Here is a 14,685-nt window from a genome sequence, read left to right on the forward strand (position 1 = left end):
TAAATAAGAACACCATGAATTCAAGGCATTTATCTTGAAGTGGTTGGAGTATTCCTGTATTTTTCCATATGGAATACAGAGTAATACCACTTCGTGGTATGTCTTTGACTGTAAGTAGGCAGAAATCAATGTAATAAAAATAAAAGTCTCACAGAGATATTTTTATATTTAGAAATATGAATGGTATGTACAGTCGTATTCTGACCTTGAAAGAATGGAAATAAAATGTGACAAGGGACTCTGTTGGTAGTATTTATACTCACCATAAAAATACTCTGTTCAAACATGAAGATTTCCTTGAAATAAAAGAAATCTATTTAAAATGTGAAGAGGGGAAGGGATAAGAAGAGAAGGTCTGATGAATTAATGGTTGGCAATATGAAGAACGTTTCAGTAAGATTATTTACATGAGTGATATGAGGCATCTGGCCCGTACACTGTATAGTACAAATATAGAAAAGCTGTGGAGGCCATAATCTGTCATTGTAGTGCATACGCAACTCCAGTTCAATTCAATAGTCCTTCAACATGCATATAGATGAGATGGTATTTGCTTATAGCACAGGCTGATTTTTTATTTCACGACAGCCATTGTTAACATTTTAATATCTCCTTTGAAGAGATGGGACAAAACTTCCATTGACTTTAACAGAGCCAAAATGCCCAACCGAGGCACCGGCTGCAGCCCTGAAACACTGAGAAAAAAAAAGTTGATTAAAGCAGACCAAAAACAAATGGTGGTTAAGCTGCATCATTTTTTCACCTTCTGAGACTTGCTTCAGACCTTAGTACTCTCACCCACCTTTGCTTTCTTTGCTTTACTCACTTTTTTTCCAAACAGTATTTCCAAAATAAGACACATAGTCTATATGAATAGTATAATCAGGATATATTTTTATTTCATGTATAACTGTCCATGTTTAGGCAGGTTAGCTACATTGCACAGTAAGTTTAGCACAATCATTTGATATTTATCATTACAGCATTGTATTTTCTTCTAGTGCCACAAGCAATTAAACCATGTGCCCATCTTCCGTTGGAACCTGTAGCAATTATTAATCACTTGCCATTGTCTTGGATTTTCTGCTTGTGACCCTTTCAGTTCTGCAAGCCAGGAAGCTATCATCACAGTAACAGGAAAGATGTCTAAAGGTTAGAGTGTGTTTCAAAGCTTTAAAAATAGTCCAATTGCATTTTAAAGTCTAATTGGACTTTTTAAAAATTCCATTAGTAAACCTGGAATTTATGATTCTTTGAAACTCACTAGCTGACAATACCTTACTGGATACCTTGTTGCTAAGATTACAGACAGCATCCAAATGGTTGAAATTAAAATTAACTTTAAAAAAATCTAATATTCCACTTAAGCTGCTGTACCAATATTACAGAATCAGATAAAAGTCAAAAGACTGTGTCCAAAAATCCTAAATGTCAGATTTTCATAAGCATTACATTCCCTTTGAAAAAGTATCACATGTTCACAGCTGGAATATTTTTGAGCTTGCTTTTTCTTTTTTTTTTTTTTTTTGATGAAAAAGATCAATCCAGGCTCCCATATGCTCCTTGCTCCTTTCTTCTGGAGTGACAATAGAGGGAAATAGCAGTCCAACCAGCATTTCTGAAGGAAAGCCCAGTTCTGCTGTAGTTAAATAGTTTGCCCCAGTGGCCTTTGGCTGAGAAGGTCAGCTGAAGAGCAAAGAAGCCCTCAGTGAAGCCAAGGGGATCTTTAATCTGATGGAAAACAAGTTCATCTGTCCTTAAGGACTTTGCCTTGAGAGCCTGCTGACAACTCAGGTAGATACCATACAGACCAGACTGTTCACAGAAGACCTTGCTGAATTTTACAGAGGGAGGAGATTTTAGTGGCCTGAAGTAAAGAGGAGCCACTCTTGTGATCCCAACGGAGCCAGGAGTTCCTTCACAGTGCTTCCCTAAATGAGATATAAGGATCTGGATGAGAAAGACTGGGAGGACCTTCTTCTATCTGACCAGCTGAAGGAATAATTCTTCTCCAAGGACTATTTCCTTGTCACCTCCAGTATGAAGATGTTAACGATCAGACCTTTGCAAAGCTGAATCAAGTTACACAGACCATAGTGCTGAATCGTTCCTTCTTGAAGAAAGGATGTCTTCCTCAGGAGCATGACCCACGGAAAGCTGGCAGACTTTGCGTTTGCTTTTCCTGCTCCATATAACATGGCAATCTCAGCTTTAAGATAAGAGTAACCATGCTGGGTTTAAATATGTAACAGCAATTTACTGCAAAGGTCAGCAGCATACTCCACACATGGAGCTGTTTGTTCTATGCGAAAAAAGCAACATCTATCCATCCATCCATCCATCCATCCATCTCTAGATTGATTACTAAGTGTGGACAAATCCACTCACATTTGGGGAAGTAAGAGTGGAATAGATCAGAAGGAGGGAGTTGAAAGGGAAAAGCCAGCTGTGATTTTTTATTTGTTACCCATTTGAAACAAGAAGTCCCTAGGCAACCCTTGCCTGCACTGTAATGCAGAGGCTGTCTGGAAGGGCAGGATGACAGTACGGTTCCTCGCAGGCTGCATGCTTCTGTTCAAAGCTGTGATGTGGGCATCCCACGTGTCTAGCAGAGTAATGGTGCTGGAGACATATGGAGGTGTCCGTCTTTGGGTGTTTGGAGCAGAAATGGCCATGAGAGAGTCTCTGGTGCAGCTTTTTCAAAGAGTACTCATTACCTTCCCCTTCCTTTCCCCGTTCCCCTTTTATTCCAGTGTTCCAAACTCAGACCCCCAAATTAAACCAGATTTTACAGCTCGGTACTGAAGCCTCATATTGCAGGTATTAATTACCAGGACATGCTCTGAGGGAAGCGAGGATTTGGCAGGACAACTGAAGGCCTCTTTTTCTCTTGCACTTCCCGCACTGTACAGCATGCTGGCTTGCTTCTTGATTCCCCTTCAGGAGGTGATAAATCTGAGTTGTGCTGTCGAGGCTGGGTATCTGATAAGGCTACCCTGTGCTGTCGGTATCCTCCCCTTCACCCTGCCCCAGAGACACACTGGTAATGATAGGGTTTGGTCGACGGAAGAGGGCAGGAAAAAAAACCCATAGGACTCCATGTAAAGAAGAAGGAGAACAAGGTCGATGAGACCTTTTCCTTTGCGTGACAGCTGGCGGGATGAGCTTTCCAGCTTCACTCCGAGGGGCTGTCCAGCTACAGGTTCCCGCTTGTGGAGGAGAAGCAGCCCTTTAATCCCAGAGCCCGGCTCACTCAGCTGGGCTCTGCTCCCAGTATCCCGCTACCTCAGCGTGGGGTTTGCGGACGCCCCGCTGCTTTCCCGGGTTAAGCGGCACTGTCCCTGCACGGGACACTCCAGAGGGAGGCGGAAAAACTAAAATGAAAGGAAAGAAAGAGGAAAGGGGTGCTGTCCGCGGCTCCTTCCAGGCGCTGGGCAAGCAGCCGGCTCCCGCGGGATGGCGGAGAGGGAGAGGGGCTGTGCCCCGGCCGGCAGCGCTGGCAGCGCAAGGCGGCAGCGCAAGGTAGCGCGGGCAGCACAGGCAGGGCGAGCAGCGCAAGGCAGCGCAAGGTAGCGCAGGCAGGGCGGGCAGCGCAAGGCAGCGCAAGGCAGCGCAGGCAGGGCGGGCAGCGCAAGGCAGCGCAGGCAGGGCGGGCAGCGCAAGGCAGGGCGGGCAGCGCAGGGCAGCTCGCGCAGCCCGGGCCCGGGGAGGGCTCTGATTCATCACCCCGTTCGGAGGAAAGGATGGGACGCCGCTAAACTCCCCTTTCTCCCTCCTCCCTTCCCCCCTCCCTCGCCAAGGAAGGCCCCCCCCCCTTCTCCCCCCTCCGCTGCTCTTTCTCTCTCCCCAGGCAGTGAGGCTCGGACAGCGCTCAGCTCCAGCGCTTTATTTTAAGATGATCGGCCAAGGTCTTTGCAAATAGATTTTTATCTGAAGTTAAATCGCCGGCGCTCGCCGCTCCCTCGCCAATAAGTCATTTTTAATAGAGACAAATCGCCCTGGACGCCCCGGAGCGCCGGTGCCGCCGCTCCTGCCCGCGCCCCCCACCGAAGGCGAGCGGGCAGCCCGGGCAGCTCCCTTCTCCCGTAAGTGTCCTGCTCGGCGGAGCCGGAGCGCGGTCGTGTGCGGAGAAGGGGAGGCGAGGTGGGGGGCTGTAGGGGGGAGAGCCTGCCGACCGCCCCGCCGCCCTGCCGGAACCCAGCGGCCGCGGGACACCCCGACGCGGAGCGCGGCGAGGAGATGCGCAGGGGCGGCGGGCTGCGCCGCCGCGCTCGGCCCCTCTAGGCTCACCCATGGAACGCCTCGCGGAGCCCCGGCTGCCGTCGGACCCCCCACGCCGTACGTATCCCAGCCGCGCCCCCCCCCCCGACTTCCCGGCGGCAGTGGGGCTGTCCGCGGGGCGCGGAGAAGGGCTGGGGCCGGGGATGGGGAAATCCGCGCCCGTCGGGGCGGCCCCCCCCCGGCACGGGGCAGGGCACTGCGCGCCTCGGGAGCGGCGGAGGGAGGTGGGCAGTCGCGGGAGTACGCGGAGCCTGCTTGGGCGTCCCAGAGGTGAAGCTCTTCGCCTCAGCTTTAAGGCCCCCGAGGACCATCTGGAGCCCCAGTCCCAGCATCTCCTGCCCCCTCTCCCCGCTCCCGGGCTCCGTGCAGGGGCTCCGCAAGCGGGCAGGGCAGGGCAGGGCAGGGCAGGGAAGGGCTGGCGGGGGCACCCCTGGGCCGTCCCAGCCCGCACCGCGGGGCTCTCCCGCCCAGCCAAAGGGCTGAGCGCCGGGGAGCGCTGCCTACAAGCGCTCAGCAGCCAGCCCGGACCGTGCGATCACTTTGCTTTGACGCTGGATTAACTCGATTTTAATCGTTTTTTGTTTCCCCCACCCCCATCCACGCACCCCATCTCCTCCTTCTCTCCCGCCTCCCCCCTCCCTCCCCTTCCCTACACACCTCTCTTCCCCCCTTGTCTCAAGCCTAACCTTGTCTGGTGGTCATGGGGTCTATAATTTCATTTTTGTCTAGGCTGGTGAGAGCTCTGCTCGTTCCGTAAAGTGGATGTCAGGTGGATCTATGCTCTGGAAGGAACAAAGAGGCAGCGAAGGCAGCGCGGAGGAAGTTTGAGCGGCGAGGATGCAGGCTGTGTACTGGTACGCGGTCCTTCTGCTGCAGCCCACTCTCTACCTGGTGAGTGCTCCCGGCCCCTCGCACAGGCCGGGGAGGGGGGAGGTCGGCAGAGAATGAACAAACTCAAGGCAACTACCAGCGCCTCGCAGCTTGCCTTGCCCCGTCCTCCCGGAGCCGGGGTGGGGAGGCGCCGGGGCTCGGCCGGGAGCTCTCGACGAAGTGATGGGGGGGGGGGTGGGGGCACGACACAGACCCGTAACTTCTCCTCCGCGGGGAAGGGCCGCGCCACCGGGACGGCGCAGGGGCGGGGAGGCTCCCCGGCCGGGTCCCCCGGTGCCACCTCCCGGGCTGGGTCCCGCGGTGCCTGCGGGCGCACCGGAGCGCTGTCGCGGGGGCGGCCGCCCAGGCTGGGAGCTGGAGGCAACTTCTTGCCCTCTGCTCCCTCCAGAGGGTGGGAATGGGGGACACCTCCCCCACCCCACTCTTCCGCGTGCGGCGTGCAGGCGCTCGGTGCCGAGCACAGCTGGTGTTTTCCGCGCGTGAACCGTCGTTGCCTTCCGTCGCGGGGGGAACGCGCGCAAAGAGCGGCGTTCTCCCCTCTGACGCGGACTTTGTTCCCTCCGCGCTCGCAAGGAACAAAACCCAGGCGGCTGCGCCTTTGCAGCCCTCGCTCGCCTGCGCGGCCTTAAGCGGGGAAGCGCTTGGCGGGAGCTCGTCCCCGTAGCGGCGGGGGAGGGAAAAGCCTCTTGTCCAGGAGCGCTGCCGAGAGAAGCACCCTGTGCCGGGGGAGGCGATGGCTCGGCCTCAGCCCCGGCTCCGGCCGCGGCTCCGCGGCCGCCGAGCGCTGCCGGTGCCGCCGTTCCCTGCGCTGTCGCTACCGCGCCGCCTGGGGGCGCTGCGGGGCAGGGCGGTGCGGCGGAGCGCGGCCGAGCGCGGGGCAGCCAATCCCGAGCGGGCCCGAGGAGGGGGGGGGCGAGGGGGGGGCCGGGCCGCGCGCTTCTCCCGCCGCCGCGCAGCGCCCAGCGCGGCCGCGCTGCGCCGGGGGCCGCGCCCGCCCTGTCCCGCCCCGTCCCGTCCCGCACCCGCCCTCCTTGGGTGCCGCCTCGGTGCCGTCGGTGCTGCCTTTGTCACCGGTGTCTGTCCGCCCCGCGAGTTTTATAGCCGGGATGGGGAAGCGGGGAGAAAAGTGCGCGGCAAATAATCTGTCAAAAAGCCAGAGCGAGATCGATACGTCGTGTTAAATTTTAAATGTGTTTGCTGGCAGTTAAACTGCTCTCGACTCATTACAACAACAGTGCTGGATTTATTCTAATGCGCTGCAGTCTGAACAACAAGCACATTAATTCTCCTTTAATTGTAAACTGGAAGCATTTGAAAACCATTCAGTGTGCAAATTATGCTGATTCAATTACCGTTTAGTTACAGACTTCATTACCTGAATGCTTTCTTTTTTTTTTTTTTTTTTATTTTCCGAGGGCTTGGCATTGCAGAGTGAAGGAGACGATTTTCCAGTCTTCCTCGAAACAATGCGAAATATGATTAAGAAAAAAAAAAATCAGGAATAAAAGACAGGCTTGGGGATGCGCCTTTCGACTGGGCTGTTTTCTGCCAAAACACTCGAGGGGGGGATCTAAAGGATTTCCCCGTCTAACCCGATTCTTCTTTCTCAGTTGATGCTTCCACGTTTACGCCCATCTCTCCCTATTCTGTGTATTTAGGGAGTGACTCTGAAAGTTTGCATTAGGCCATCGCGCGGTAATAAACTTTATTAGCATCGGAGCATGAAGTTTTGATTAAAGCTTTAATGCGGTGCCACAAACCAGCAAGGTGGAGCACTTTGTTGTGCCTTTCTGTCTGTGCGCGTCCCTCTGTGCGGGCTACAGCAGGTTCCACCAGGAACTAAATTTTCAGTATCCAGCCTGCTAGGAAGGGTAAGTGAAACGGCATAACAACTGGCTTCCTATCGAGTTGGTTAAAAAAAAAAAAATCGTATTTTGAGAGAGGTTAATAATATAGGGGAGAAGGAAAATAGCCCGTTTCCCCTCCGCCTGAAGTAGAGGGTATTCAGTGACAGCGAATGGCCGCAGCCAGGCTGGGTTGCCTCGAAGTTATTCATTTACAGACACTTGCTGGCTTGTGATTTCTCTTCACCCAGCAAACCACTGCTCTTTCCCCCTCCTCCTCCCCCCTTAAACCTCTTCCTAATGAAATCTTGGGGGGGGGGGGGGGGAAGTACTTCTGCTTTTCTTCCCCTTTTTAATAGAGCCGTATGCCATCCAGCCCGATTGCCTGAAATTTATAGAGGTCACAGCCGACCAGAATGAGTAGGAATTTTGCTGGGGTAGAGATAGTTTGCCTTGTTATGTTTATCGACAAGAACATTAGTTAGCTTCTGCGAGACACGCATTTGCTCCTTGTTTCGAGCTGTGCAGTCTTTTGAAAATGTTATATTTGATTTGCAGTGGAAGTGCGTTTCCTTTGGCCTAAGTGGATAACTTAGTACTTGTTTGGTAGAATTAGGAGTTAACCTTTACAGGCTTGCAGTTACTTTGTTTCCTCGAATTTAGAGAGCTGCAGAAAGTGTTAGAACTCGGTCTGATTTACCCTGAGACTCCACTTCCCCGCCGCTCTTTCCAAAGCGTCTTAGTCCTGTTCTAACGGATAATGTTTTCTTAACTAACAGTGATGTGCCGAGCTCAAAATCGTCATTAAGGAGGCACGTAAATATTAAGAAAGAAAAATCCACCCGGAGATTGTAGACTCTTTTACATTTGAGCTCTGTCTGTTTATAAGGACACGGGGGTTTTACACCACTCCCTTAACGGAAACCTTCTCGTTTAATTCCCGCCTAGTTGCGGGTGAATTTCCAGGCCGACACCACAGGACAATAAAACGCCAGGCTCTTTCTTTTCATTTCTTTCTTTCCTTTTTTTTTTTTTTTTTTTTTCCTGAGTGAAGCAATATGCTGTAGAAGGGACTGCAGAACGCGCGGGCTGCTGGCAGAGGCGGCGAGGATCCTGAGCATTTATTTCTCACCGGGACAGCTCAAGCACGGCCCCGAAGAAGGGGGCAGATCGTTTCCCTGCCGGCTGCCGAGCCGCCCCTGGGGCCGGGCGGAGGCTGCGGGCCGGTGGCTCCCGGCGGCGGCGGTCGCTCTCCCCGTCCGGCCGCTCGCCGGCCACCGGCCGGAGCCTGCGCACCCCTCGGGCAAATCCGCGACCTCGGGCGACAAAACGCCCGGCGGATTGCAGGATTTTACCCCATCCTCCCCCGCAGCGTGTTCACAGCCTGTGCTCCGGGAGGAACTTCCAAGGAGTGATACCGCGCTCCTGTTTTGCTGGGATCACCCCGGCTTGGGGAGACTTCGGCTCACTAAAGTTCGCCTTACCTCGAATAGTGGGTGCAGAGCTAAAACCGGTCGGAGTTTTGAGTTGCATGCTCCCTCCGTTCTCAGTCCCCTCCGCTCTCAGTCCCCCCCGCTCTCCCCGGCTTGTCGTCTATTCCCAGCGAAGTGTTTTCTTCGCCCGTGGGTTTATAAACTGGGACATAGACCAGAGCCGACCGGCAGCGCGTTTTGACTCCGTGCAGAAGTTAAGCAGCGCAAGAGCAAAGAGAGGGGTGATTTTTCACCTCTCGACAAGGGCAGAGTGTTTCGCGGGGGAGGGGGGGGGTACCTTCATTGCGGGGTGCGCTTTGCCGGAAAAGTACAACTGCGGGGCTCCGGGGCAGAAGGGTTTGGAAACAGCCCTCTAACCTCCTCCCCGTGCCAGGCTGGGGTTTTAAGGTCTCTGTAGTTTGGAAGCCTTCGGATAGCCGAGGAGAGCTTTCCTGGAGAAAAAAAAAAAAAAAGTCGTGAATAATAGAGGTTTAAAATTGTCCTCCGCGGTGGCACACTTGGCACGGTATTTGCTGAGGGGGCAAACGGGGGGTTAGTGGCTTCAGAGTTTGTGTACATTTAATTTCGCTCCTTGTCGCACTGTTTGCGGTCATTTCACCCCGGTTAATGAAAGCTGTGGAGAACGTGAAGAGCTATCACGTGCCGGCGAAGATAAGTTGATTTTTTTTTCTTTCTTTTTAAACATAGTTGCTGATTGTGTCCTGCTTTGTCGTGGGAGGAAAAAAACCTCTATAGGCAGCGAAGACAAAAGAAAAGAAAAAAAAAAACCAAAAGAGAGAGAAGGCATTGTCCTATCATAATCACCACCCACAGTATTTTCTCAGAGGCATTTGGCGCTGAAAGCGTTCGGGTATTGCTTCCCCCCCCCCCCCCCCCCAAATAAGCAATTTCTTGCAATTTTCAATTCGAAGTCGAGGATGGGGAGAAGGGGAGACCACTTAGAGCACTTGGTGCGGAGAAGTGGCTTTTTGTGCAAGGGAGTTTACAAAGCCTTGAGGCGATCCCCCTCCCTCTTTCCAAAGGAGTTTGAGAGACGTTTTCGCTGTGATATAGGGGCTATAATTACCCTTTCGGCAGGTAAGGCACAGGAACAGCAACCGGACTCGGATCTCGGGTAGGCGAAACAAACTTATCTGGGCTCTAGATTTTTTTTATTATTATTTTATTTTGTTATTTTTTTTTTTTTGGTAAGCGGAGGATGGTGCAATCTTTTCGGGGCTTCCTTCCTTCCTAGCCACCAGGGACCCGTGCTAGGAGTTTAAGAAAGGGTTTCCCCACACTGAAATTTCTTTTTCCAGGTGCTTAATATACACTATTTTAGTTTCTTAACACGCTGGAAAAAGCAGTCTGTAACAGATTTCACCGTTTTGGGAGGCACCTGAACATAATCCAATATCCCCGCCTCTCTTTGACTAGCCAAATGTTTCAAGTTGGTACCTAGAGGTATCCATTTTAAGCTCTTTAATATTTCCCTGCATCTCTAAACCGCCATTTTAATTAACAAAAAGCCAATTTCCCAGCCGTCTTGGAAAGTGCGGTGAAGCAGGTTAAGAAACCAATTGCTCGGAATAGCCAGCACTTAGAAAAAATGAATGTGTGAGCCATCCTCCCCTCCCTAGGATGGCTTCTGTTCTCCCGATTGGGCTTGGGTGAAGTTATGCTGTGATTTATCAGATAGTTTAACTCCCAGCTCCCTCTTCTTGTAAGTCAGCATTAAACCACCTCCTGGGTGCTTTGTAAATACAGCTTTAGCATTTTTTTTCATGCAGCAGATTGACATGTTGACGATTCTGCTTTAAGGAATGTGACAATAAAGTGGAAAACCAAAGGCTGGCAAGCACTTCATCAAGGATAAAAAGGTTCTGCTGTAAGGATGTCACTCAATTTATTGTGAAAGTCGAATGAATTACGTTTAATGAAAGTGCTCCCCAGATGAATATTACCAGCAATTTCCTGAGTTGGCTCTGTCAGATTGATATGAGGAAATGCCAACCCATATCAAAAAAGATCTCCAATCTCAATTACTATGCAAGCTTTCGAAGAGCTCCTTTTTATTGATATGATATATATTGGCGGGTTCTCAATGCTGTGGAAACTGCTCTCTGTTCAACAGGACAGCGTATTTCCTAGTTTATTGTTTAACCCTACGATTTTCTGACTGTTGTTTAAAATTCTGCGAGTGCCCTTCTTTTGCAGAGGGGGAAACCATCTCTCATCCACTTTGCCTTTCTGTGACCTAGAGAGATCAAAGTTGTGTGTCTGGCAAAGAGCAGGGGCGATGCTCATTGCAGCAAGTTTGTTCAGCCTGGATGGACAAAGCCGAAGGTCAAGAGAAATAACTCGGCTGAGACAATGGCGTTGGATCCTCTCATTTTCAGTGTATTTCTAGGCGGTAATCCAGACCACGGCAGTATTTGTTATGACTAGCAATCCCAATATTCCCGCCCTTTCTTCCTCATTCCTCTAGGGCTTCTTTGGGCAAATTAGAAATTCACTAAGCCCGCGAAGAGAGAGAAAAGCTCTTAATGTCGCCTCATCTGCATAAGAATTGACTTTGTGAGAGGCTTTTCGGTTCTGATTTAACTACTATGACATCAGTCGCTGCTTAGAAATACAGGTTCTTTTCCCAGAATCCATCTTGCGGGGCTTTTTCGGTGATTAAAGAAGGGATTCCGCCAGCTTTCTTATAATACTTCCCCCTTCTCTTTCAATGTTTACACCGAAGAAGAGGCAGAGACGGTGTTGAAGGACAACAGGGAGGCGCTCGGTACTCTGCAGCAGGATGGGGACATGAGCACCTTCACACGTGGAGCTGTGCTCCTTGCAGGCAGCATTAAAGAAGAAGCAGAAAGAGCTTGTCGTTATCACACGTCGAGTTAGTTTGGGTTCCCATTTTCCTGTTCGTTACTGGATCCGCGCCTAAAACTTTCTTCAGCGCATGATTAGTCCCTGTGATTTTAAAATTTTTTTTTTAAGTGTGTTTTTCTCCCCCTTCTGCCGGAGATACTGAATGTTCCGAGCCGCGGAAGGCTCGTGCAAGCGCTGCGGGGAGAGCGGACAATGGCTTGCAGACGAACTGGGACAAGGAGGTGCCCGGCTCCGCGCCCAGCCGCTCCGTCCCGGGGCTGGCGCTCCCCCTTCGGCCGCCCGCGGCAGTGCCGTGCAGCACCCTGGAGAGCTTCCGCGATCGTCCGTCCAGCAGCCAGCACCGCGGACAGCGCCCGGCCCCGCCCCACTCCCCGCCCCAGCGTGGGCGCCCTTGGCTCCGCGGGGACCAGGCCGGCCCTTGGGAACTTCTCTTTCCCAAACGCCCTGTCCCGGGCCAGTCAATGTTTTGGGCCACTGCTCCTCAGACCTCGCCCGAAACCAGCTCTGGACTTGGGGTTTGGCTGCCTGCGTTAGTTTTCCTGAAGGAAGAAGCAGGCAGTGGACAAGCAGATCGATGTATTCACTGTTGCTGCTGACTGACTTTCTTTTAGTAGTGAAGCAGTTGCTTTATTTTCTGGGGAAAAACTGACCAGAGGGGCAATACATGAGTGTGGAGTGGAGCAGGCACGGGATCTTGGATTTAATAATCTAAGATCCTGGGCAGGATGAGTCTAGGGATCAGGGAAGCTGTTATGGGATGCTTGAGTTTGTTTCATTCCATCCCAGGACCACATCATCTTCTCCTTTTGGAGAGAGATCAGAGACATCTGAGAACATCAGAGTCAATATGGGCTGTGGGACATGGTTGACACTGAGATGTGAGAGCAGGGAGTGATTTATTAATAATGACACTTCCTATCCTGTGAGTCATGGCAGGAGTGTCTCTCGGACATAGCTGATATCATTTTTGGGGTAGTGACACTCTAAGGTACCTGTGAGGGGCAACCAGATCTTGCACCTTCCACTTGCTTATGTCCTAGCAGCCAGTGCTCAGGGTATCTCCCAGCTCCCTTCTTTCTTTCAAGAGGAGATGATCACAGGAAGTGCCTCCACCCCTCTAAATCCCCACTTGCTATCTTTGGAGCTGTTCCCTAGAGGTTTGCTGCCTGAAAAGCACTTGTCAATGAAACACTGACTTTTGACAAGGCAGGTTTAAGTGGATGATTGATGGAGAGTCCTTCAGTAAAGGAGTGTGATGGGAATTGACTGGGCTGAGAGGAAAAACAACCCACAATCCCCACCAACACTCTAGGTAAAACCATGAGCCATTTATTCCTGATCCCTATTTTCCCATGCATATCGGTATGATTGTGATGTTTTTGCTAGATGTGAACATTTTCTAGTCCCTTTTGATTACACCATGTCCCCATGCGTGGTGCCTGGAAACTGTATTGTCTGCTTCAGAGATATTGCTTTTATCTTCCAAATGCCACCCTCATTAATGTCAGTGTCTCGCAGTCCAACTAGTGACAAATGTCTCAGGGACATTCATCTGCCTTGCACGCTGCATCCATCTCTCCAGGTGCCCTGCCTTTTTCTCTCCAAGGAGAGGTTTAGTAATATTTTCTTCCTTGCCCTCTGTGTCTGCTATGAAATGATTTCTCCGCTAGTTAGTCTCTGTCCTGTCTGTTTATGTGTTAGTTTTGCCAGTGCCCTCGGCGGTATCACCTCTCCTGTTAATCCGTTTCATTACTTTGATGACAGATTGACCAGTGCGTGGAAGATAATCTGCTCTTTCCACATCTGCACATTGTTGAAGGGGGAGAAATTAGGCTTTTTTTTTTTTTTTTTTGCTTTTAACTAAAGAACAAAGAGCTTGGTTGTTTCTTTCTGTGTGTAGCCCAGTTGTTTCTTATTGTATGTGCCTGTGATTGTTCTGATTTTTTCTGAACTTTTGAAAAACTGGCAAGTTAAACATGCCTGTGTTATTTCTTTGTATATTTCCTTAAACTTTGGTGATAGAATCACAGAATGGTTAGAGTTGGAAGGGACCTTCAAAGGTCATCTAGTCCAACCTCCCTGCAATGATCAGGGACGTCCCCGACTAGATGAGGTTGCTCAGAGCCTCATCCAGCCTGGCCTTGAACATTTTCAGGGATGGGGCATCCACCACCTCTCTGGGCAACCTGTTCCAGTGTTCTACAACTAGCATTGTAAAAAATTTTTTCCTAATATCCAATCTAAATCTACCTCCCTCTATTTTAAAACCATTACCCCTTGTCCTGTCACAACCGGCCCTACTGAACAGCCTCTCCCCATCTTTCTTGTAGGCCCCCTTGAGGTACTGGAAGACCGCTATCAGGTCTCCCTGGAGCCTCCTCTTCTCCAGGCAGAACAGCCCCAACTGTCTCAGCCTGTCCTCATAGGAAAGGTGCTCCAGCCCTCTGATCATCTTCGTGGCCCTCCTCTGGACCTTCTCCAGCTGGTTCATGTCCTTCTTAGCTGGACAGGATCCCTAGGCTCAGTCGACTCCTTTTAGCAACAGAGCTGACAGCCAAAACAATACCAGGAAGGAAGTGATCTAGTAACCTCAGTTCTTATACATATATATAAGATATATTAAATTTATGTTATTTACTTAGAAAGAAAAGTAAAGCCTCACTTAAAATCTAACCAATACAATGTCCTTGCTTGAAAACCAGAGGATGCTACTTACCTTCCTAGTTAGAATATCTGATGCTTTGATCCAGAAATCCCTGAATTCAGAGATGATTTCTAACAATTCCAGTAGTTTTCAATCTGGCCCTGTGAGCATAGTGATTCTGCCTGATACTGCATACCTATGTCAGAAATCATGTAAGTAACACTACAAATGATTAGTGATCATCATGTCTTACGCCCCTGCTCCCCACCCTGCTTCGCCATCCGTCCCCCCCCAATGTCAGCCTTGTATTATGTGTGAGTGAATTTTCAGCTGCCACAGTGTTTCTTGCATTTGTCTTAGAAATGTATATGATCCCTGAGTAAAAGGAAAAAGAAAAAAAGAAGACATACTCTAGGCATATATTGGAAGCACTTTTGAAAAACAGACTGCTATACAGCAGATCCTATGGCCTGATCCTGCAGTGTTATACAAGGTAGGATTCCTACGTAAATCAATGATTTACTTGTTCAAGGAGGACAGATTAAATAGATCATTTCTATCACTGAGGATTGCTTGTCATTATTCAGATGCCACATCGAATTGAAAGTGTAATTTGCAGCTCTTAAAAAAATTGTAACTAACAGAATTTCTGTTACGGACTGTT

At 50.4% G+C, this 14,685-nt stretch overlaps 1 protein-coding gene across 1 annotated transcript in view; it reads left to right on the forward strand.

Annotated features, from left to right (window-relative positions):
• The first annotated feature begins 3,885 nt into the window (after positions 1-3,885).
• Positions 3,886-14,685, forward strand: part of NXPH1 (neurexophilin 1) — a 143,994-nt gene continuing 133,194 nt past the window's right edge. The window contains exons 1-2 of the mRNA XM_086741664.1: positions 3,886-4,085; positions 5,011-5,172. Coding sequence (XP_086597790.1) covers positions 5,119-5,172 — 54 coding nt within the window. The 5' untranslated portion in view covers positions 3,886-4,085; positions 5,011-5,118. The remainder of the gene's footprint in view (positions 4,086-5,010; positions 5,173-14,685) is intronic.

The sequence above is a fragment of the Chlamydotis macqueenii genome, chromosome 2 (genome assembly GCF_036417535.1).
Source record: "Chlamydotis macqueenii isolate bChlMac1 chromosome 2, bChlMac1.mat, whole genome shotgun sequence".
Lineage (NCBI taxonomy): Eukaryota > Metazoa > Chordata > Aves > Otidiformes > Otididae > Chlamydotis > Chlamydotis macqueenii.